Below are 24,163 nucleotides of genomic sequence, written 5' to 3' on the forward strand. Positions count from 1 at the left end.
GTCCTGGATGACCTGTAACTTTCTACTTTTAAACTTTTATACTCGGCCCTAAACACCTCAGAGAAAAACTTTCTGATCACATTGTCACTTTAGATGACATCACCATGGCTTCCAGTTCCACTGTGAGGAACCTTGGAGTTACTTTTGACCAGGAAATGTCTTTTGATTCACACATTCACAACTAATTTCCAGAACAGCCTTCTTCCACCTGCGGAACATTATGAAAATTAGAAACATTCTGTCTTTACAGGATGCTGAAAAACTAGTTCATGCTTTTGTTAATCTAGATTAGATTACTGTAACTCCTTATTATCAGGATGTTCCAACAAGTCTGTTAGAACCCTTCAGTTCATTCAAAATGCGTGTCTGTGTCTGTCTCTGTCTCCCTGTGTCCGTAAAGCTGCGATTGATCTGCTGGAGTACAAAGTGTGAACTCTGAAGGTTGTCTCATGCGAACTCTGAAGGTTGTGTAGTGTGAACTCTGAAGGTTGTCTCATGTGAACTCTGAAGGTTGTGTCTTGTGAACTCTGAAGGTTGTGTAGTGTGAACTCTGAAGGTTGTGTGCATGAACTCTGAAGGTTGTGTCGTGTGAACTCTGAAGGTTGTCTCGTGTGAATTCTGAAGGTTGTGTAGTGTGAACTCTGAAGATTGTCTCATGTGAACTCTGAAGGTTGTGTAGTGTGAACTCTGAAGGTTGTGTAGTGTTAACTCTGAAGGTTGTGTAGTGTTAACTCTGAAGGTTGTGTAGTGTGAACTCTAAAGGTTGTGTCGTGAACTCTGAAGGTTGTCTGTGAATTCTGAAGGTTGTCTCATGCGAACTCTGAAGGTTGTGTAGTGTGAACTCTGAAGATTGTCTCATGTGAACTCTGAAGGTTGTGTCTTGTGAACTCTGAAGGTTGTCTCGTGTGAACTCTGAAGGTTGTGTAGTGTGAACTCTGAAGGTTGTCTCATGTGAATTCTGAAGGTTGTGTAGTGTGAACTCTGAAGGTTGTCTCATGTGAATTCTGAAGGTTGTGTAGTGTGAACTCTGAAGGTTGTCTCGTGTGAATTCTGAAGGTTGTGTAGTGTTAACTCTGAAGGTTGTGTAGTGTGAACTCTAAAGGTTGTGTCGTGTGAACTCTGAAGGTTGTGTAGTGTGAACTCTGAAGGTTGTCTCATGTGAATTCTGAAGGTTGTGTAGTGTGAACTCTGAAGGTTGTCTCATGTGAACTCTGAAGGTTGTGTAGTGTGAACTCTGAAGATTGTCTCATGTGAACTCTGAAGGTTGTGTAGTGTTAACTCTGAAGGTTGTGTAGTGTGAACTCTGAAGGTTGTCTCTTGTGAACTCTGAAGGTTGTGTAGTGTGAACTCTGAAGGTTGTGTCTTGTGAACTCTGAAGGTTGCTCCACAGCGCTCCCTGCAGGTGGTGAGTTCATGTGCTGGAGCAGCTAAATAGCCTGTGAGTTAAAGTGAGTGAGACAGTGTTGTTAGAGCTCGTTTTCCCCTGAGGCCTGACTTATGGAGCAAACATCTCCTCCTCCTCCTCCTCACTTCATTACCTGCCTACTCTTCATCTGTGTGTCTCCTCCAGCCTGTAATTTATGACCCTCCTCCTCCTCCTCCTCACTGATAAAACATGGCCTCTGGCTCTTCTTCATGTTCCAGGTGGAATAAATTGACTGGGTCTTCGTCCTCTGCTGCGTTTCCTCGCTCAGAGCGACGCTGATCTCTGGAAACCACTCCCCGTTTATCGTCCTCCTCGTCTTTGTCCTGCAGAGACGAGTTAATGTTGCTGCAGCCAGGATTAAAGTTCACAGTTTGAGTGTCTCACATACAGAATGTAAAACATTTAATATGTGTCCTTTTCTTGTCTCTTTGTGGACAGTTTGTGTGAGTGTGATGTGATTTTTTTGTTTCTTTAGAATCATTTGTGGTAATTCTTTGGTCTTTGTGTCTCTTTTATTGATTATTTATCGTTTATTTTGTCCTTTTGTGAGTGGAAAATCTGTCTCTAGTCTGAACACAGTGGAAAATAGAAGGAGACATGTTGGACATCTTTTTGAAGGACATACTATATATGACTTTATATAAACTTTATTAACATTTTCTTTGTTCATGTCTTGTTGACATTAGTCAAAAAAAAGGCTAGCTAGCACCTTCGAGGCTTTTTCAAGCTGTTTCTTTTTGCAGAATTGTTGATGATGAAGTTGAAATCGAAATGACGCAAATGAACGCACAAGGTTTAGTTTGGGATCGGTCTTTGGAAGTTGTTTGGTTTGGTTTTTGAAGGTTTTTAGTTGTTTTTGAAACACCCAGACACACACACACACATATTAGTAGACACATACCTCCAGTGGGTTGTGACGTCCTTGTCCACTGGACCACCTTCAGTGCTGGTCAGTCTCCCGACAGGGACAGAGATTCACATAAAATAAGTGAACCGATTGAGGATCAAACTGTTTGTCCTCGTAATTCAACGGACACATTTTTGAAAAACTCTGACCAAGATGAGAAACCAAGAGATTCAGAGTAAGAGCATGAAGACAATATCTTATTCCACCAGGAGATGATTTATATCTCTGACGTTATAAGTTCTAATCTCACACACTTTTAAAACTTTAGACCAGAAACAGAACTTAAAAACACCAAGAAAGTGTACACAGGTCAGTCAAGATGGCTCCTCTGGTAAGAGTAAGACGAGTATGTCTGTGGTTGTGAATTCAAATCTGAGGATTAAGTGAACAGTCAAAAGCTCTAAGAAAACCTGAAGAACTATAGGAGCAAGTTGCTCAGTGGACGAGAACACTGCTGTGCAGTTCTGATGTCATGGGTTCAAGTCTTCTGAAGAACAAGACAACTTAAAGTCCAACGTCCACAGTGAAGATTGAGAGGAGACGAGGAGTCCTGACGACTCCAGGAGTTCATGACAGCTGTGGGATTTTAGACACTCCTTTTCTTCTCCTAGTTCTGGAATGACTCGGTTTCTGCTGCTGAGATGAACAGTAGAGGATGTTTAAGATAAACAACAACAACAACAATAATAATAATAATGATAATAGTCATTATAAAGGTTGAACACAATATAAGGTTTAACAAATAAAACAGGAAGATAAATAACATCAATATTTGATGCTTTTCTGGCTGTTGCCATGGTTACTGTGTTGAACCAACAGTCCAGTTATTGATTCATGATGTTTGTGTTTTGCCTGTTTTCAGCATCGAAACAGACTTTTCCAACAGGAAAATGACGTTTGTAAACCACTCACTCTCACACACCAAAGTCCATCGAGAAAATCAGTCATTTTAGCTGCTGGTCCTCTGCTGCCTCGTGTGGTCACTTTGTGTCACTGAGTTAAATCATAATGAAATATTTCTAAAGCCAAAGTGACAAAATCAGACATTTGCACTTAGTGATGGAGGCAGCAGTGTGTGTGTGTGTGTGTGTGCGTGCGTGTGTGTGTGTGTGTGTGTGTGTGTGTGTGTCTCTGTGTGTGTGTGTGTGTGTGTGTGTGTGTGTGTGTGTGTGTGTGTCTGTGTGTGTGTGTGTGTGTGTGTGTGTGTGTGTGAGTGTGTGTGTGTGTGTGTGTGTGTGTGTGAGTGAGTGTGTGTGTGTGTGTGCGGTGTGTGTGTGTGTGTGCGTGTGAGTGTGTGTGTGTGTGTGTGTGTGTGTGCGTGTGTGTGTGTGTGTGTGTGTGGTGTGTGTGTGTGTGTGTGTGTGTGTGCGCGTGTGTGTGTGTGTGCAGTGCAGGTATGTGTGTGTGTGTGCGTGTGTGTGTGTGTGTGTGTGTGTGAGTGTGTGTGTGTGTGAGTGTGTGAGTGTAACAGTGAGATAAAGACGTGAACGTGTCTTAAAGATATTCTGCTGCTTTTGAAAAACCCAAATAAATCATAGTTACCGTGGAATTCTTCATCACGTTTTACTTTGATGTTTTACGATGTTTTACTGGATATTTTTGACGTACGCTGATATTTTCGTGACAAACTGTGACACAGAGTGTAAATCATATTCTTTATTAAAGATTAAGAAACTCCAAGCAGCATATTCATAAATAAAATAAGGTTTTCCCTTAAATGGACAGAGACAGACTTTACGCTTTGACACTTGGTGTTTTCTGACGTTAGCTGGAGTTTAGCATCGTTAGCTGTCCGTCATGTTGTCGTGGAAACGTGAGAAAACAAGTTCACGAGAGCAAAAACTGACAGAGTTAGAAAAACAGTCCGTTCTGAAGAGAGATGCGTCCTCGTCCTCGTCCTCAGTTGGACACACGGTGAGTTGAACGTCATGTGATCACATACTTCATTTTATGAACCTTTTTCTTTTTGAGACACAGTTTAAAACTTTATTGTTTAGATTTAATGAAACAACAACAAGAAGAGTTTAAAAACAGGAAAATAAAAATAATCTGTTTTTTTAATCTTTAATAATCTGATCTGGACCAAAACCACCACCAGTGACCAGGTCTTGTTCTTCATAACCCAGAACTCTGGGTTCTGAATATATGTCCTCATGTTACCCAGAATTCCCTGCTTCTAACTCTAATCCGCTTTCAAACATAAACGTTAAAAACACGACGTTGTTTCCTTCATGAGAAGAAAAACCTGTGGGTTCATGTTGAGCACCGAGGACAGAACCAGATCAAGAACTGGTTCAGGGCTGGTTTTGTCAAAAAAAAGGAACAAAGGCAGATGTTTCATTTATTTTAATCCCGTTTGACAGAAGAAGGGATTATTTTTGTGGATTTCTTAATTTAAAAGGACATTCAGTTTACATTCAGGTCCATCATGGTCCATCATGGTCCATCATGGTACACTATGGTCCATCATGGTCCATCATGGTACACTATGGTCCATCATGGTCCATCATGGTCCATAATGGTCCATCATGGTACACTGTGGTCCATCATGGTCCACCATGGTCCATCATGGTACACCGTGGTCCATCATGGTACACTGTGGTCCATCATGGTCAACCATGGTCCATCATGGTACACTATGGTCCATCATGGTCCACCATGGTCCATCTACGTCTGGAGATATGTATGAAGATCAAACAAATGTTTGTGAACTTTGTTAAAGTTTTGATGAACTTTGTGATCGTCAGTGATCGATGATGTGAGTGAAGGTTCAAGGGGATCTTCAGGTTCAGGAGGGTTCGGGAGGGTCTTCAGGTTCGGGAGGGTCTTCAGGTCCGGGAGGATCTTCAGGTCCGGGAGGATCTTCAGGTCCGGGAGGGACTTCAGGTTCAGGAGGATCTTCAGACACTTTGACAAACACAAACTAAAAAGTCCAACTTCCTCAGGACGCTCAGTAATCGCACTTTACAAACAAAGGACGAGGTTTTTGTTTTTTTTTCCGAACAGTAAATGTGAAAGAATCTCCGACATTCCTGCAAGGGATGATGGGAAATATCAGGAGTCTCAAATTAAAATAACTGTGAAACTTTGCAGAAGAAAACTCGTATTAAAACATAAAAGACGGGTCAGTTTACGATGTCGTGACTTTTTTTCTTCGTTCAGAGTGTTAGTCTGCGTTCACACCAAACTCACGCCTAACTCACCACAAGATCACGTACGAACTTCACGTGAAGTTGCAAATAGACGTACACTTTGGCGACGCTAACGCTATATTTGAACTCCAGACTCTTCCAACATCGCAACATTGTATCAGGACAAAAGTTACTGTGCGTGTGTTGCAATTAGCTTAGCATCAGCTCCAGGAGAGTCATGGCTGGTTGTGATTCTTCGATCAGTCATGTGACTTATATAAAATGTTCTGCCCCCTGGTGGAATAATCCAGTAAGGAGTTTGGGTTCAGTTTGGTTTGATCGCAGACAAACATTCGTCTCATGTGACAAAGTTTGTATAAAATGAAACAAATCGTTTTGTGTAAAATATGAATCAGGTAAAAATTCAACTGTCCCCTCCCCTCCCCCGTCGCCCCTCCCCTCCCACGTAGCCCCTCCCCTCACGTGTCAAACGATTTACCATTTGAAACAACGTATATTATATATTCAATACAAATAATAAAAAGGTGATTATTTTTCGTCCAATGATATAATTTTATATATTTGGGTTTGTGTCCAACACTAACATGTCCCTACAGTGGTGCATCATGGGTAATTGTTTACATGGATGAGAGAGACGTGGAGAGACATCGTTTCATTATTTCGGCACTTAGAAAAAAACAATCACAATGAACCTGCGTCATTGTTTCATATGGAACAAAATTTACAAAGCCATTCAAACGTACGATTTCTTTAACGTACGTTTCTTCTTTGACGTATGATTTCTTTAACGTACGTTTCTTCTTTAACGCACGGATGTTTTTATCGCAGTTTTTCTTGGTTTTTTTTATAACTCAACTTCAAAAATTGAGAATATTCAAAATACACTTTGACCTCACTCTCACCCCATTTTCTTGGTATTTACAGAGAAAAATTACAGCCTTTTTTTAACAGGTCATGAAATACAAATTTTTTTTTTACCTTTGTACGTTTTTTTTGTTGTTGTTTTTTTGTCGTCTATAATATTTTTCCGCTCAGAACTGATTCACATCCAGAACCAAAGTCCAGACACCGAGTTACCAGTGACACAGTTCGACCATGTCCTGTCCCACTTAAGCCCCGCCCCCTGCCTGTAGCACTATATGGACGTACTGTGGGCGGGGTCAATGGCTTCTGGTCTGGGTCCTGCGGAGACTCCCTGGTAGGACATTGGCATGGGCGTCTTGCCAGGACTCTGGCGGAACATTCCCCCGTTGGGGGCCCGGTGTTTGCACTGCATGGTGCCGCTGAGTGGGTGGTGCAGCGGCAGCGTGCTGCTGCCAACGCCCGGGGGCGGGGCCAGCGTCCTGCTGAGGGTCCCCCCATGGTGAGGTAGGGGAAGAGGAGGAGGCGGCGCCCCCTCCCCGGGGAGGAAGGTGGTCACAGCGAGGCCCGAGGGCGGGTGGTGGTAGTTCCGCACAGACTCCGCCCCTGACGCCAGCGAGGCCGGGCTGGGCTGCATGCTGCCTATGTCCAGCGCAGAGATCTCGATAGACGGACCGGGGATCTGCTTGTGCGCCAAGTCCTCGTCCAAAAGACTGTTCATACGGCGGTGCACCTGCTCCAGGTTCACCTCCTTGTCCTACAAGAGGAGGAGGAGGAGACAGGGGGAGGAGGAGGGACAGGACAGAGAGGCTGAGATTGGCGACAGGCCGGTGTCTCAGACGTCAGGACGTCGTTTGAACTGAGGCCACAGAAACTAACATCTGTCACATTCAGTTTGAAATCAAACTTGGCCTAAAGTTTAAAAAAGAAACTGAAGAAACGGACTGAGCATGTTTGTTGTAAAGCTCTCAGTAACCATGGAAACACCTGGATGTCTTCAAACAAAGACGTGTCTAATGTCTTTAAACATGAGACAAAAGTTAATCTGAGAAAATGAGCTTGTTAAACTTAATCCTGATCTCAGGCAGCAGATGACAATCACCCGCTGCTCTTATCTCTTTTAGTTTGGCCTTGTTCTGATGTCTTGTCTTGTCCCCTCTGGGGGACGTGTTCGTCCTCTCTGTCCTTGAAGCTGAAAACCACTGTAAGTGATTATTTTACAGTTACAGAGTTTTCAAAACATCACAGACAGTGTGGACAATGTGATCAGTAGTAGTGTGGACAGTGTGGACAGTAGTAGTGTAGACAGTGTGGACAGTAGAAGTGTGGACAGCGTGGACAGTGTGGACAGTAGTAGTGTGGACAATGTGATCAGTAGTAGTGTAGACAGTGTGGACAGTAGAAGTGTGGACAGTGTGGACAGTAGTAGTGTGGACAGTGTGGACGCGGTGAGATCGTCGTCATAAATATTCGTCTTCGTGTCTCCGATCTTTTTTTTTGCTTTACAACAAACATTTTTTTTCTGCTCAAACTTTGGCGATGACTTTAGTCACATGACTCATTTACACTGTTAATGATTATCACACACACATTCATGTAGGAAGCAGCAGTACCCACCCACACACACACACACACACACACACACAAACATGAAGGAGCAGTGATGTGTTCACATGTATTCATTCATTCATTAACACATTAACAGCGTTCAAATGTCTTTGGCTCTTATTGTGAAATGCTAACGTGTACAATCATGATTTCTGTGTTTGCTGCCCCCTGGTGGTCTGTGTGCAGTTACATCCACTGACCAAAGGTGTCGCTAAATCAACCAAGACATGTTTATGTACATGGAAAGACTGTAAATGTCTCCCCCTGTGGCCAGAGACTGAACTGCAGGACAAACAATTACTCAAAAACAAAGATGGAAGTTTTAAAGTTCATGTCAGAAACATCAAACCAGCTGGGATTAAACCTGGGATTAAACCTGTGACTGCAGCTGGGATTCAATCTGGTATTAAACCTGTGACTGCAGCTGGTATTAAACCTGTGACTGCAACTCGGATTAAACCTGGGATTAAACCTGTGAGTGCAACTGGGACTAAACTGTTACTTTGTTGTTCATAAATGAATAAAAACACAGTCGTTAATTCAATTCTGCTCGACAGGCGGGAAAATAAGGTCAGAGGTCAAAGGTCAAAGGTCATGAAACGTGTTCACATGTTTGACTGAATCAAGAAAAAACATTTAACCAAAGTTTGTAGTGAAGCTGAAACACGAGAGTTCAATTGAAAAGAAACGTGTGCATTTTAAACTGCAGTCCCCTCTAGTGGTGGAGGCTGGAACTGTAGGTGTTTGAATGGAAATGAAGTAAAAAAAAATAGATAAGAAAGAAAATGAACACATGACATGAGTGTGTCATCAGTGCTTCTGTGGTTAAATACATAATTAAAGTCAAATATGAGGCTGCTGTTGTCGTCATCATTGTCACTGTGTTGTCTTTGATCGCATCATTGTGTACGAGTTCTATTCTGACCTGTATCAATAGCCTCTGCTTCATCCCAGCCTCTCTCTCTGTCTGTCCACATGTCCCTCCTCCCCTCCGATGAAGCAGCTGTTATGTCATTATAAACCCTGGCCAGTCTGAAATCCTTAGTGACCTGCACGAGATCATAGACACAGCAGAGACATGAGAGAAGGACACACACGGACACACACGCACAGTGTCCACACACAGACGCACACACACACAGACAGTGTCCACACACAGACGCACACACACACAGACAGTGTCCACACACACACACACACACAGACAGTGTCCACACACACACACAGTGTCCACACATGCAGTGTCCACACACAGACACACACACAGTGTCCACACAGACACACACACAGACAGTGTCACACACAGACACACACACACACAGTGTCCACACACAGTGTCACACACACACACACACACACACAGTGTCCACACACACCACACACACACACACAGTGTCCACACACACAGACACACACACAGTGTCCACACAGACACACACACACACAGTGTCCACACACAGACACACAGTGTCCACAGACACACACACACAGACAGTGTCCACACACAGACACACACACACAGTGTCCACACACAGACACACGCAGTGTCCACACGCAGACTCACACAGAGTGTCCACACTGACAGACGTGAGACAGGGACACCTGGATGCTGCGTTGCTCACACTTTAGTTTATGGATCCATGTCACATGACCACAGCCTGTTTCCTCTGTGTGTGTGTGTGTTTCCAGGTGTGGTGAGGGGGCGGAGCTTGTATGAACACAGGTCTCAAGTCAGTTTATGTTTTATGTTGTGTTTAACGTCACGCTTCGTTCATATACAAACGTTTTGTCATAGATTTGACTTTTACAGGGGTGGAGTGGCTCAGTGGTTAAGACCGGTACCCTGTGTGCAAAAGTCTTCATGGTCGCAAGTTCAACTCCACCCCTGGCAGGTTGTACTCAATTCCCTTGTAAATCGCTTTGGATAAATGTGTCTGCTAAATGACATGTTATGCACTTAATAACATAGTTTAAATGTGATGTTGTGTTACCAGATGTGGCAACTGGGATTAAACCTGTGACTGCAACTGGAATTAAACTGGGATTAAACCTGTGAGTGCAACTGGGATTAAATTGCTGCTGGGATTAAACCTGTGAGTGCAACTGGAATTAAATTGCTACTGGGATTAAACCTGTGAGTGCAACTGGGACTAAACTGGGATTAAACCTGTGACTGCAACTGGAATTAAACCTGTAACTGCAATTGGGATTAAATTGCTGCTGGGATTAAACCTGTGACTGCAACTGGGATTAAACTGGGATTAAACCTTTGAGTTCAACTGGGATTAAACTGCTGCTGGGATTGACCCTTGGATTAAACCTGTGACTGCAACTGGGATTAAACATGTTTTTGCTGCTGGGATTAAACTGCTGCATGTAGTAACTTGTAATAACATGTACATGTAATAACATGTAATATTATAATATATGTTATTGTCATTAGAGTCTCAGTCAATCAGAAGACTTTTGAATGCAGTTAACGCTGTTCGTCTAAACCTGAGTCTTCATGAACAAGTTATTTTTCCCGTGTGTCAACCATAGACTGTAGATTTCAACCAGGTGTGTAATCTGAGGACAGTTAGTGATGACATACTGTATAATGCATATTTGAGTTTTTAAAACTTAAAACAAAGTACATATAACAGGCTACAGCAGCAGAGGTTGTGTATTAATTATTCCAGTGTTGTGTGTTTATTCCTGGGATCAGAACAAACATTCAGTATTTGTGATGAATCAGTGATTAGATCTGTTCTACAGCATCATTCTTCTGAGGAAATGTTTGTCTGATTTTGTTTCAGCAGCTTTGTTATTTATTTAGCTGCTCTTTAATGAAATGACCTACATGAACCTGCTGATCTGTGGACTTGTCTTTGTCCACTTCAGCACCATGGACAGCAACCGACACAAGACACAAACTGGCTCAGCTCGACTCTACACGGTGTGGGTCATTTTCTGTGACTTCGTAGCTCCTCCTCAATGTGGGCAGAGTCATCATATCACTGTGGTGACGTGTTTTTCTACATAAACAAACTAGTGTCATGTTGTTTTGGGTGAAACTGAATCATTAGAATCAGTTGTTGAAAGAATGGTTCAGTACAGAACTGAAATACAACTGAACGTCTGACACAGTCACTGAACTGAAATACCATTGAATGTCTGACACAGTCACTGAACTGAAATACCACTGAAGGTCTGACACAGTCACTGAACTGAAATGCAACTGAGCGTCTCACGGTCACTGAACTGAATTACAACTGAGCGTCGGCCTCGCTGAACTGAAATACAACTGAGCGTCTGACAGTCACTGAAGACTGAATTACAACTGAGCGTCTGACACGGTGGCTGAACTGAAATACAGCTGAACATCTGACAGTTGCTGAACTGAGTACCAGTGAACGTCTGACACAGTCCGCTGAACTGAAATACCGCTGAGCGTGGCGCGGTACTGAACTGAAATACAACTGAGCGTCGAGCAGTCACTGAACTGAATTACAACTGAACATGGGCACGGTCGGCTGGCTAAATACGAGTGAGCGTCTGACTGGTCACTGAACTGAAATACCAGTGAGCGTCGGCCGCATTAAGCTGAAGTGAAATACCACTAAGCGATCTGACGGTCACTGAGTGAAATACCACTGAAGGTCTGACACCAACTGAAATACCGCTGAGCGTCTGACACAGTCACTGAACTGAAATACCACTGGGCGTCTGACACAGTTCCTGAACTGAAATACCACTGAGCGTCTGACCCTGCTGAAGTGAAATACCGCGAGCGTCTGGCCCTGATTAAGCTGAAGTGAAATACCACTGAAGCATTTGATGGCTGAAGTGAAATACCACTACTGGCGTCAGCGGTCACTGAGTGAAATACCACTGAAGGTCTGACACGATGCGCTGAAAGTAAAAATACTGCTGGCGTCTGACACAGTCTGACCACTGAAAGGTCTGACACGGTAAGCTGAACTGAGAAATACAACTGAGCGTCTGACACGGTGGCTGAACTGAAATACCACTGAGCGTCACGACGCAGCGGCTGAAGTGAAATACAACTGAGCGTCTGGCCACAGTCGATGAACTGAAGCTCCACAGCTGAGCGTCACGGCCACAGTCACTGAACTGAAATACCACTGAACGTCGACAGTCACTGAACTGAAATACAGCTGAGCGTCTGACGGTCACTGAACTGAATTACAACTGAGCGTCACGGCACGGTGAAGACGGAAATGCAGCTGAACATCTGACAGTTGCTGAACTGAAATACCAGTGAGCGTCACGAGCACGGTCGTGAACTGAAATACCACTGAGCGTCTGACACAGCGGCTGAAGTGAAATACCACTGAGCGTCCTGACACAGTCGGTGAACTGAAATACGAGCTGAGCGTCTGACACGGTCCGCTGAACTGAAATACCACTGAAGAGCGTCGGCAGTCGCACAGACGAAATACAACTGAGCGTCTGACGGTCACTTTGAACTGAATTACAACTGAGCGTCGGCACGGTAAGCTGAACTGAAATACAGCTGAACATCTGACAGTTGCTGAACTGAAATACCAGTGAACGTCTGACACAGTCACTGAACTGAAGCCACTGAACGTCGCGACACGGTCACTGAACTGAAATACAACGCTGAGCGTCCTGACGGTCACTGAACTGAAATACAACTGAACATCTGACACAGTCGCTGAACTAAAATACCAGTGAACGTCTGACACAGTCACTGAACTGAAATACCAGTGAGCGTCGAGCACGGTAAGCTGAAGTGAAATACCACTAAGCGTCCTGACGTCACTGAAATTGAAATACCACTGAAGGGTCGGCACAGTGCATTTGAACTGAAATACTGCCTGAGCGTCTGACACGATCTGAACTGATATACCGCTGGAAGAGTCTGACACAGTTCACAGGCGCAAATACACTGGGCGCTCTGACACGGTCACTGAGTGAAGCCACCGCTGAGCGTCTGACACGGTGGCTGAAGTGAAATACCGCCTGAGCGTCTGACACGGTGGCTGAAGTGAAATACCACTAAAAGCGTCCACAGCGGTCACTGAAGTGAAATACCACTGAAGGTCTGACACGATGCGGCTGAAGTAAATACTACTGAGCGTCTGACACGGTCACCAAGTGGCTACTGAAGGTCTGACACAGTGTAGACTGAAGTACGGCTGACGTCTGAGCACGGTGGCTGAACTGAAATACCACTGAGCGTCGGCACGGCGGCTGGAAGTGAAATACCACTGAGCGTCTGACACGGTCGGTAGACGAAATACAGCTGAACGTCACAGCGCAGTCACTGAACTGAAATACCGCTGAGCGTCTGACGGTCACTGAACTGAAATACAACTGAGCGTCTGACAGTCACTGAACTGAATTACAACTGAACGCCTGACACAGTCGTAGAACCGAAATACAGCTGAACATCTGACAGTTGCTGAACTGAAATACCGGTGACACGTCCTGACACGGTCGCTAAAGTGAAATACCGATACTAATACGTCTGACAGTCACTGAAGTGAAATACCACTGAAGGTCTGATTACAGTCGCTGAAGTGAAATACACTAAACGTCCCTCGACAGTTGCACGAAGTGAAATACCACTGAATGTCTGATTACAGTCGCTGAACTGAAATACAACTGAATGTTCTGGCACAGTCGAACTGAAATACCACTCGAACGTGGACACAGTTCGAACTGAATACACTGGGCGTGGGCGAACGCCGACACAGTCACGGTCGCGAAGTAAAATACTGCTGAACGCCTGACACAGTCGGAAGTGAAATACTACGAACGACACAGTCACTCGAAGTGAAATACCGCTGAAGGAACACGATGGCTGAACTGAAATGAGCGAACGCCTGGACACAGTCACTGAACTGAAATACCACTGAGCGTCTGAACGGTTCCTGAGACTGAAATACCACTGAACGTCTGACACAGTCACTGAAGTAAAATACTACTGAACATCTGACACAGTCACTGAACTGAAATATGATGAACGTCACGGCACAGTCAGTGAACTGGTAGCTGAACCCTGACACAGTCGCACGAGTGAAATAACTGAGCGTCTAACATCCCACTTAGCTGAAATACTACTGAACGTCTGACACAGTCACTGAACTGAAATACAACTGAACGTCTGACAGTCACTGAACTGAATTACAACTGAACATCTGATACAGGCGCTGAACTGAAATACAGCTGAACATCTGACAGTTGCTGAATTGAAATACAACTGAACGTCTGACAGTCACTGAACTGAATTAAAACTGAGCGTCTGACACGGTCGGCTGAACTGAAATACGGCTGAGCGTCGACGGTTGCTGAACAGAAATACAGCTGAGCGTCTGACTGATGCGTGAACTGAAGCTGAACATCTGACAGTTGGTGAACTGAAATATCAGTGAGCGTCTGACACAGTCACTGAACTGAAATACCAGTGAGCGTCTGAACCAGTCACTGAACTGAAATACCGCGAGCGTGGAGCGATCACTGAACTGAAATACCACTGAGCGTCACAGCACAGTCACTGAACTGAAATACAACTGGCGTCTGACAGTCACTGAACTGAATTACAACTGAGCGTCTGACACGGTGGCTGAACTAAAATACCACTGGGCGTCTGACACGGTCCGCCACCAGACTGAAATACAACTGAACGTCTGACAGTCACTGAACTGAATTACAACTGAACGTCTGACGATGGCTGAACTAAAATACCGCGAGCGTCTGACACAGTGGCTGATGAAATTTTACTAATCGTCGGCAGTCACTGAAGTGAAATACCACTGAAGGTCTGACACAGTCGCTGAAGTAAAATACTACTGAATGTCTGACACAGTCACTGAAGTGAAATACCACTGAAGGTCTGACACGGTCAGCTGAACTGAAATACAACTGAGCGTCTGATGATGCGGCTGAACTGAAATACCACTGAACATCTGATGCAATTCACTGGAACTTGAAAGCCACCGCGAGCGTCACAGTCACTGAAGTGAGAGAAATACCGCTAAATGTCTGACAGTCACTGAAGTGAAATACCACTGAAGGTCTGACACAGTCACTGAAGTAAAATACCACTGAAGGTCTGACACAGTCGCTGAACTGAAATACAACTGAACGTTTGACATAGTCACTGAACTGAAATACCACTGAGCGTCGGCACGGTCGTGAAATACCGCTAATCGTCCTGACGGTCACTGAGTGAAATACCACTGAAGGTCTGACACGATGCGGCTGAAGTAAAATACTACTGAATGTCTGACACAGTCACTGAAGTGAAATACCGCTGAAGGTCTGTACAGTGTGAACTGAAATACAACTGAGCGTCTGATACGGTCGGCTGAACTGAAATACCACTGAACATCTGATACGGTCACTGAACTGAAATACCACTGAGCGTCTACGGCACAGTCACTGAAGAGTGAAATACCACTAAATGTCGGCAGTCACTGAAGTGAAATACCACAGAGGTCTGACACAGTCACTGGTAAAATACACTGAAGGTCGGCACAGTGCGGCTGAACTGAAATACAGGCGTTTGACATAGTCACTGAACTGAAATACCACTGAACGTCTGACGGTCACTGAAATACGGTCTGACACAGTCACTGAACTGAAATACCACTGAACGTCTGACATGGTTCCTGAACTGAAATACCACTGAACGTCTGACATGGTTCCTGAACTGAAATACCACTGAACGTCTGACACAGTCACTGAAGTGAAATACCACTGAAAGTCTGAGACAGTCGTGATCGGATTTGCGGTAGCTGGCTGCTGTCACTGCACTCACTACAGCCAATTAGAAAGAATGAAGGCGGAGTCAAAAAGACTCGTGGGCGAGGGTTTATATGAGTATGTTAGTCAAAGTTTCTGAGAACAGTGAAGTTAGTTTGAGGTTGGAGGGAAGTGATGGATGGAAAAAAACACAAGAAAATGAGGGGAATAATAATTAAAAAAAAGACCAAATTTGATTTCAATCAGTGGCCTGTTCTGTCCTGTCTGCCCTGCCTCTCCTACAGCTCCCCCTGTCTACAGCTGCGTGTACTGCAGCTCCACTAAGTCGGGGCTGACATCAGCGTTTGGATCCTTAAAGTAGAGCGTGGCAGTGTCCTCCCCCCAGCGGCCCAGCCGCCGCGCCCTGACCTCAGTCACCTCTTTGGGCTGCTCCTGCCGGCAGCGGTTGCTGCTCCACCACGCCTCCAGTGCCGCCACCAGGCACGCCAGCAGCAGCCCGGTGGCCAGGATGCAGAAGACGCCCGCGAAGCTGTGCAGGCGCAGGGAGCGGCCGTCGGGACTGGAGCCGGCGTGAGTGTTGAGATTACAGCGACCGGTGCGAGGCCACCACTTCTGCTTCATGATGTCCAGGTCTCCTTTGTCCTGGAGCTCCAGGATCCTGAGGGGAGGACAGACGGGAGGACAGAGGACAGACAGGACAAGGAGAGAGAAGCTGAGTTAATATTTTTAGAAGATGATTAAAACAGTTTTAATGTGGTTTATTATGGGATGTAGGAAATGATATTTAGTTTCCAGGTTTTTGTTCTGGATTATTTTCTGTTTGTTTGTATAGATTTTTTTTAATCTTTCTCTTTTTCAAGCATGAAATAATAAAATAATAACAATAATGATTTTCTGTGTTTTTCATCGTGAGAAAAAGCAGGAAATTCATTCATTCATTCAACAGTCATTCATTAATATCACATAAAATGAAATGAAATATAAATGATCAAATCTGAAAAACAGATCAATCATTAAAAATCAACATGAAAAACCCAAAAAACTTCAAATAAAGTGATATAAATATTATTATTTATAATAGTTTTAAATATGAAAGTTATCAAACTCTCAAAAACCAGAAAAACAAACATAATTGTTATAAATATAAATAGAACCACAGAATTAGGATTAGAATGTAACAATGTGAAAGTGATTTATTTTAAACGGCCACAAGGGGGAGCTTCATCTTTCCTGAGTCATGTGTGTCTTTGTGACATGAGTTCATGTGTTCATTAGTTCATGTGTTCATGTGTTCATGTGCTCATTAGTTCATGTGTTCATGTGTTCGTTCTCTTTTTTTCAGCATTGACAGAGAACAACTCGGACAAAAGCTCGGCATGAGCTGAAGCGATGCATTATGGGTAATTACAGCGCTAATCAATGTCACCACAGCGAGAGTTCGATCGATGACCACGACAAGATTTCAAAATAATCACAGTCAACAAAATACTTTTATTTTGACGAGTTCCTTCACAATAAGTGTGTGAGTCAGAATTGGTCAATGACTGTGTGACTGAGTGAAGGTGTGAATGAGTGACCGAGTAAACATGTGATTGTGTGAATGTGTGAATGAATGACTGAGTGAATGTGTGAATGAATAACTGAGTGACAGAGTGAATGTGTGGTGACAGAATGAATGTGTGGTGACAGGATGAATGTGCTCACCTCTGGGAGAACAGGTCTCTGTAAGGACTGAGTGAATGTGTGGTGACAGGGTGAATGTGCTCACCTCTGGGAGAACAGGTCTCTATAAGGACTGAGTGACAGTAGTGACAGAGTGAATGTGTGGTGACAGGGTGCTCACCTCTGGGAGAACAGGTCTCTATAAGGACTGAGTGACAGAGTGAATGTGTGGTGACAGAGTAAATGTGTGGTGATAGAGTGAATGTGCTCACCTCTGGGAGAACAGGTCTCTGTAAGGACTGAGTGGCAGAGTGGCAGGTGAATGTGCTCACCTCTGGGAGAACAGGTCTCTGTGTGGCAGAGTGACAGAGTGAATGTGTGGTGACAGAGTGTGCTCACCTCTGGGAGGCAGGTCTCTGTAAGGACTGAGTGGCAGAGTGAGATGTGTGGTGACAGAGTGAATGTGTGGTGACAGAGTGAATGTGTGGTGACAGGGTGAATGTGTCTCTGGGAGAACAGGTCTCTGTAAGGACTGAGTGACAGAGTGAATGTGTGGTGACAGAGGGAATGTGTGGTGACAGGGTGAATGTGCTCACCTCTGGGAGAACAGGTCTCTGTAAGGACTTCCATGTTGCATGGCGATGCCGTAGCCTTTGCTGCTCATGCTGTTTCCTGACACAGTGATGGTGCAGTCGTCGTCTGTCAGAGCAGCGTATTCTAACACTGACATGTCCCACAGGAACGCATATGCACTCTTCTTAGCCTGAGACACGCACGCACACGCACGCACACGCACACACACACACTTAATGTGTTAAAGCTGAAACTGTTCGTTGTCCAAACACCAGGACTTTCATGATGACATCATCACTTCAGCAACATTAGCTTCTTCTGCTACAACTGTGTGTGTGTGTGTGGTTACCGTGGGAACAAGGCGTCACAGGATGTTTATCATGCAAATGGCTGAATAATGGTTTCACTCAGAGACAATTTGTCTCCAGCGCTAATTTGTCATTGGCTTTTTTGGAGATATATGAGGAGAATAATACAGCACACACACACACACGCACAGCCTCACTGACTGGTGAGTTTTTGTTTTGCTGTTGCAATTAAGTAATGGGTAAACAGAGTCTGTGTATGTGTGTGTGTCTATAAAAAACAACCACACACACACACACACACATTGTTAAAAGTGGTTCTATATCATGGTTAAAGTTTGTTATGTTTTGAGTTAAAAATGAGTTCATTAATCACTGCGTTGTTAATGATGTCATTTATGTTCCTCATAATCTTCTGTTATAAATCTCCGTCTGTTTGTCCTAAATTCACATTTTGTCATAATGAAGTTATAGTTTATTGAATTTAAATAACTGTTGCCTTTGTTTTTAAAAGTCATGATAATAAACACATGACTGAACGTTCATTATAAACTCCTGCTACAATAACAAAATGCTTTTATTTTGAAAGCCCCAGCCTCGGGTTCAGACAGGAAGTACCTAGGTTAGCTGTTATGGCCGAGAGCTTAACTTCATTAACTAATGATGACAAAGACAAAGGAAGTTCTGTTACACTAATACAATATCATGCTTTTACTTTGAAGAGTCTGCCTTGTCTTCCACAGGATATGAAGTCGCAGTGGACTTAGCTGTTAGCAGCAAGCTAACTCATGGTGACTGTCATAAACATGAACCGCTTATTATTATTGCTATTATTCTTATTCTTATTATTGTTATTATTGATAATAACAATAATAACAATAATAACAATAACAAAATAATAATAATGTATAATAATAATAGTAACAATAATAATAATAATGACTCTAAACTCTAAAAAAGGGAAAACACACACACACACCTTGCGTATTCCCTCTGAAGGACTGGACACACAGTAGTCCAGTCCGTGGTTCTTGCTGATGGTTCTCCAGAGCTCAGCGTAGGTGGAGTCCTGTTCCAGAGGGTTGGTGCCTTTGTTCCTGAAGTAGTCATAGACGGCTGAGTCTCGCACCGTCCCGTAGTCCACGTTAATCTGCCGTGCCAAGTCCTGGAATGTCCTGGACGACAAGAACGCAGAGAGAGAGTGATGACACACGACACATGACCACTCACTCTCCCACACCAAACCTCACAGAGAAAACCAGTGATTTAAGCTACTGGTCCTCTGCTGCCTCGTGTGGTCACTTTGTGTCACTGAGTTAAGTCTAAATGAAATATTCCATTAAAATCAGACATTAGAACTTAGTGATGGAGGCAGCAGTGGATCAACAACTCCTGTGTGTGCACGTGTGTGTGTGTGTGTGTCCTACCATATAGCGTGGTCCATGCGTGACACAGTGAGGTAAGCTGCCAGATTAGCCGTGTACGATGAACACACAATGAGCGTGAAGAGCCACCAGCTGCCCATGACGATCCTGAGAGCCAGAGAACTGACCACACTGTCCCCACCTACACACACACACACACACACACACACACACACACTTACTTGGCCACACACACACACGCACACACACACACACACACACACACACACACACACACACACACACACACGCACACACATTAATGTTGCCACTCTGACCTGTGGTGACATTTTGGTCACATGATTCTGCTGCATCATGTGACTGAGCATAACCGCAGTGCTGTGAGCTGAGAGGCTACACAGCGGCGTTTAATGACAACCTGCTAGGTCTGGGTTTACCGGGCAACCAGCCAGACCATAATAGATACAGCTGGCTGATTCTGCTGTGTGTGTGTGTGTGTGTGTCTTTGTGTGGACACACAGGTGAACTCAGATTAAATTGAGCAGCACTGATGCGTTTGTCCAACTAACTAACTAACTACCTAACTAACTAAACAAATAACCAACTAAACTGACTGACCAACCAACCAAACTAACTAAACAACCAAATAACTAACCAACTAACTAAACAATTAACCAACTATACTGCCTGACTGACTAACCAACCAACCAACCTAACTAACTAACCAACCAAACACAAGACCAAATAAACAAATAAACAAACCAACTTACTAACTAACTCAGCAGTGAGACAGACAGACCTCGATGAACAAAGGGTCCTTAGAAGATCCAGAACTAACTAACTAACTCAGCAGTGAGACGACAGTCCTTGTTGAACAAAGGTCCTTAGAAATCCAGAACTAACTAACTAACTCAGCAGTGACGACAGTCCTTGTTGAACAAAGGCTCCGTGACGATACAGAACTAACTAACTAACTCAGCAGTGAGACAGACAGACCGCGATGAACAAATGGTCCTTAGAAGATCCAGAACTAACTAACTAACTAACTAATTAACTCAGCAGTGAGACGACAATCCTTGTTGAACAAAGGCTCCGTAGACGATCCAGAACTAACTAAATAACTAACTCAGCAGTGATACGACAGACCTTGTTGAACAAAGGCTCCGGAGACGATCCAGAACTAACTAACTGACTGACTAACTAACTAACTCAGCAGTGGGACAAACAGAACTTGTTAAATAAAGGCTCCGTAGACGATCCAGAACTAACTAACTAACAAACTAACTCAGCAGTGAGGCGAAAGACCTTGTTGAACAAAGGCTCAGATCTATCAGAACTAACTAACTGACTAACTAACTAACTCAGCAGTGAGGCGACAGGGGAAAAAGGCTCCATAGACGATCCAGAACAAACTAACTGACTAACTAACTAACTAACTCAGCAGTGAGACAAACAGAACTTGTTAAACAAAGGCTCTGTAGACGATCCAGAAATAACTAACTAACTAACTCAGCAGTGAGACGACAGACCTTGTTGAACAAAGGCTATGTAGATGATCCAGAACTAACTAAATAACTAACTAACTAACTCAGCAGTGAGACAAACAGAACTTGTTAAACAAAGGCTCCGTAGATGATCCAGAATGAACTAACTAACTAATTAACTCAGCAGTGAGCAGACTGACCTTGTTGAACAAAGGCTCCGTAGATGATCCAGAACTAACTAACTAACTAACTAACTAACTCAGCAGTGAGACAAACAGAACTTGTTAAACAAAGGCTCCGTAGATGAGCCAGAAATAAATAACTAACTAACTAACAAACTAACTCAGCAGTGAGACGACAGACCTTGTTGAACAAAGGCTCCGTAGATGATCCAGAACTAACTAACTCAGCAGTGAGACAGACCTTGTTGAACAAAGGCTCCGTAGATAATCCAGAACCATCTAAATAACTAACTAACTAACTCAGCAGTGAGACAAACAGAACTTGTTAAACAAAGGCTCCGTAGACGATCCAGAACTAACTAACTGACTGACTGACTGACTGACTGACTGACTAACTCAGCAGTGAGACAAGCAGAACTTGTTAAACAAAGGCTCCGTAGACGATCCAGAACTAACTAACTAACTAACTGACTGACTAACTAACTAACTGACTGACTGACTGACTAACTAACTGACTAACTCAGCAGTGAGGCGACAGACCTTGTTGAACAAAGGCTCCGTGAGATGATCCAGAACTAACTAACTCAGCAGTGAGACAGACCTTGTTGAACAAAGGCCCGTAGATGATCCAGAACTAACTAAATAACTGACTAACTAACTCAGCAGTGAGACAAACAGAACTTGTTAAACAAAGGCTCCGTGAGCGATCCAGAACTAACTAACTGACTGACTGACTGACTGACTGACTAACTGACTGACTGACTGACTGACTAACCAACTGACTAACTCAGCAGTGAGACAAACAGAACTTGTTAAACAAAGGCTCCGTAGACGATCCAGAACTAACTAACTAACTGACTGACTGACTAACTAACTGACTGACTGACTGACTAACTAACTGACTAACTCAGCAGTGAGGCGACAGACCTTGTTGAACAAAGGCCCGTAGATGATCCAGAACTAACTAACTGAGCAGTGAGACAGAACTTGTTAAACAAAGGCTCCGTAGACGATCCAGAACTAACTAACTAACTGACTGACTGACTGACTGACTGACTGACTAACTGACTAACTCAGCAGTGAGACAAACAGAACTTGTTAAACAGGCTCCGTAGACGATCCAGAACTAACTAACTAACTGACTGACTAACTGACTGACTGACTGACTAACTAACTGACTAACTCAGCAGTGAGACGACAGACCTTGTTGAACAAAGGCTCCGTAGATGATCCAGAACTAACTAACTCAGCAGTGAGACAGACCTTGTTGAACAAAGGCTCCGTAGATGATCCAGAACTAACTAAATAACTAACTAACTAACTCAGCAGTGAGACAAACAGAACTTGTTAAACAAAGGCTCAGTACGATCCAGAACTAACTAACTGACTGACTGACTGACTAACTGACTGACTGACTGACTAACTAACTAACTAACTGACTAACTCAGCAGTGAGACAAACAGAACTTGTTAAACAAAGGCTCCGTAGACGATCCAGAACTAACTAACTAACTAACTGACTGACTAACTAACTGACTGACTGACTGACTGACTAACTAACTGACTAACTCAGCAGTGAGACGACAGACCTTGTTGAACAAAGGCTCCGTAGACGATCCAGATGGCGCTGTGGAGCGAGCCTGAGCCCACGCCGCCGCCGCTCTGGCCGCTTGCTGTGTTCTGAGCACTGGACGAGCGCAGCGTCTGCAGTCTGTTGAGCAGGAAGATGAGCACGCCCACCACCAGGATGGCGGCGGCGATACACGCCCACACGGCGAGGTCAAAGGGCGCAAACAAGGAAAAGATGTTGATCTTCTCTTCAGGTTTCCTCAGCAGGATCCCGACGCTGTAGTCCAGGTAACGTTTGCTGAAGTCCACCACGTTCTCACGCTCTGGTGTGATGGTGATGGCCGACACGGCCAGGTCCGCCCTCTGAACACACACACGCACACACACACAGGTGTCACATGAGGCGCCCCCTGCTGGTTCTTAGCGCAAGAGCGAGGTGGACGTTTACCTTACTGATGAGGTCACCGATCATTCCATTCCACGAACCGTTGGGAAGCTGAGATCCATATTTACTGTCACTGACCTTAGGATCAATAAAGTTCAGAAGCAGCAACATCAACATGTGTGTATGTGTGTGACACATGTCTGTCTCTCTCTCTGTGTCTGACTGTTTCTCTGTGTCGCTCTCTCTGTCTGTCTGTTTCCCTGTCTCTCTCTCTCTGTCTGTCTCTCACCTGGTAGATCTCGTATTTGAAGCCCAGGACCTTGGCGAGAGCATCCAGGACATCGATGGAGAAACCTTTGTATCTCTTTGGTTGACCGAGGATGTTTTCAGCCACCATGACGAACGGATCCTCCTGACAGACAGACAGGCAGGCAGACAGACAGACAGACAGAGATCAGAACACTGTAGCTCCTCCCAAACGTTTCCACAAAAATGTGTTTAATTTTTTTGAAGAATGTGTTTTATCTACATTCAGGCAGGTTATTGATATTTGGTGTTGGTGATGTATTGATGATGCATTGATGTATTAATGATGTATTGATGATGCACTGATGATGCATTGATGTATTAATGATGTATTGATGATGTATTAATGATGCATTGATGTATTAATGATGTATTGATGATGTATTAATGGTGTATTGATGATGCATTGATGATGCATTGATGTATTAATGATGTATTGATGATGTATTGATATATTGATGATGTTTACTCACCAGTAAAGTGACCACCTTCACAGTCACTCCCTGCATCCCGTTCTCTATCCGACTCTCCTTCAGACTGCCGTTCAGTCCATGAACCGAGTCCCAGGTCGCCAGCTATGCAAAACAAACACAGGTAAACAAACACAAGTAAACAACTCTGT

General features: G+C 44.0%; 1 protein-coding gene across 2 annotated transcripts; it reads right to left on the reverse strand.

Moving 5' to 3' along the window:
• Positions 1–6,481: 6,481 nt before the first annotated feature.
• On the reverse strand, positions 6,482–24,119 carry LOC122758841 (glutamate receptor ionotropic, delta-1-like). 2 transcript variants are annotated; one of them, XM_044013197.1, is made up of 10 exons: positions 24,015–24,119; positions 23,525–23,647; positions 23,299–23,373; positions 22,871–23,213; positions 19,659–19,797; positions 19,211–19,406; positions 17,950–18,116; positions 16,109–16,349; positions 8,880–9,003; positions 6,482–7,103 (listed from the first exon to the last, which is right to left on the reverse strand). In XM_044013197.1, exons 1-10 carry the CDS (start codon positions 24,048–24,050, stop codon positions 6,646–6,648), a joined length of 1,902 nt encoding a protein of 633 aa, XP_043869132.1. In that variant the 5' UTR covers positions 24,051–24,119; the 3' UTR covers positions 6,482–6,645. The 2 variants fall into 2 exon arrangements, with proteins under 2 accessions (XP_043869132.1, XP_043869133.1); XM_044013198.1 differs by lacking the exon at positions 8,880–9,003.
• Positions 24,120–24,163: the final 44 nt, after the last annotated feature.

Source organism: Solea senegalensis, linkage group LG18 (genome assembly GCF_019176455.1).
Source record: "Solea senegalensis isolate Sse05_10M linkage group LG18, IFAPA_SoseM_1, whole genome shotgun sequence".
Lineage (NCBI taxonomy): Eukaryota > Metazoa > Chordata > Actinopteri > Pleuronectiformes > Soleidae > Solea > Solea senegalensis.

Excerpts from the sequence above, each read along its gene's own strand:
- LOC122758841 (XM_044013197.1), bottom strand. The coding sequence starts at position 24,050 with ATGCAGGGAGTGACTGTGAAGGTGGTCACTTTACTG. Across the intron at positions 23,374-23,524 it reads TCAAATACGAGATCTACCAG|GTCAGTGACAGTAAATATGG; the intron begins GTGAGAGACAGA and ends ATTGATCCTAAG. Across the intron at positions 18,117-19,210 it reads CTTCAGAGGGAATACGCAAG|GCTAAGAAGAGTGCATATGC; the intron begins GTGTGTGTGTGT and ends TGCGTGTCTCAG.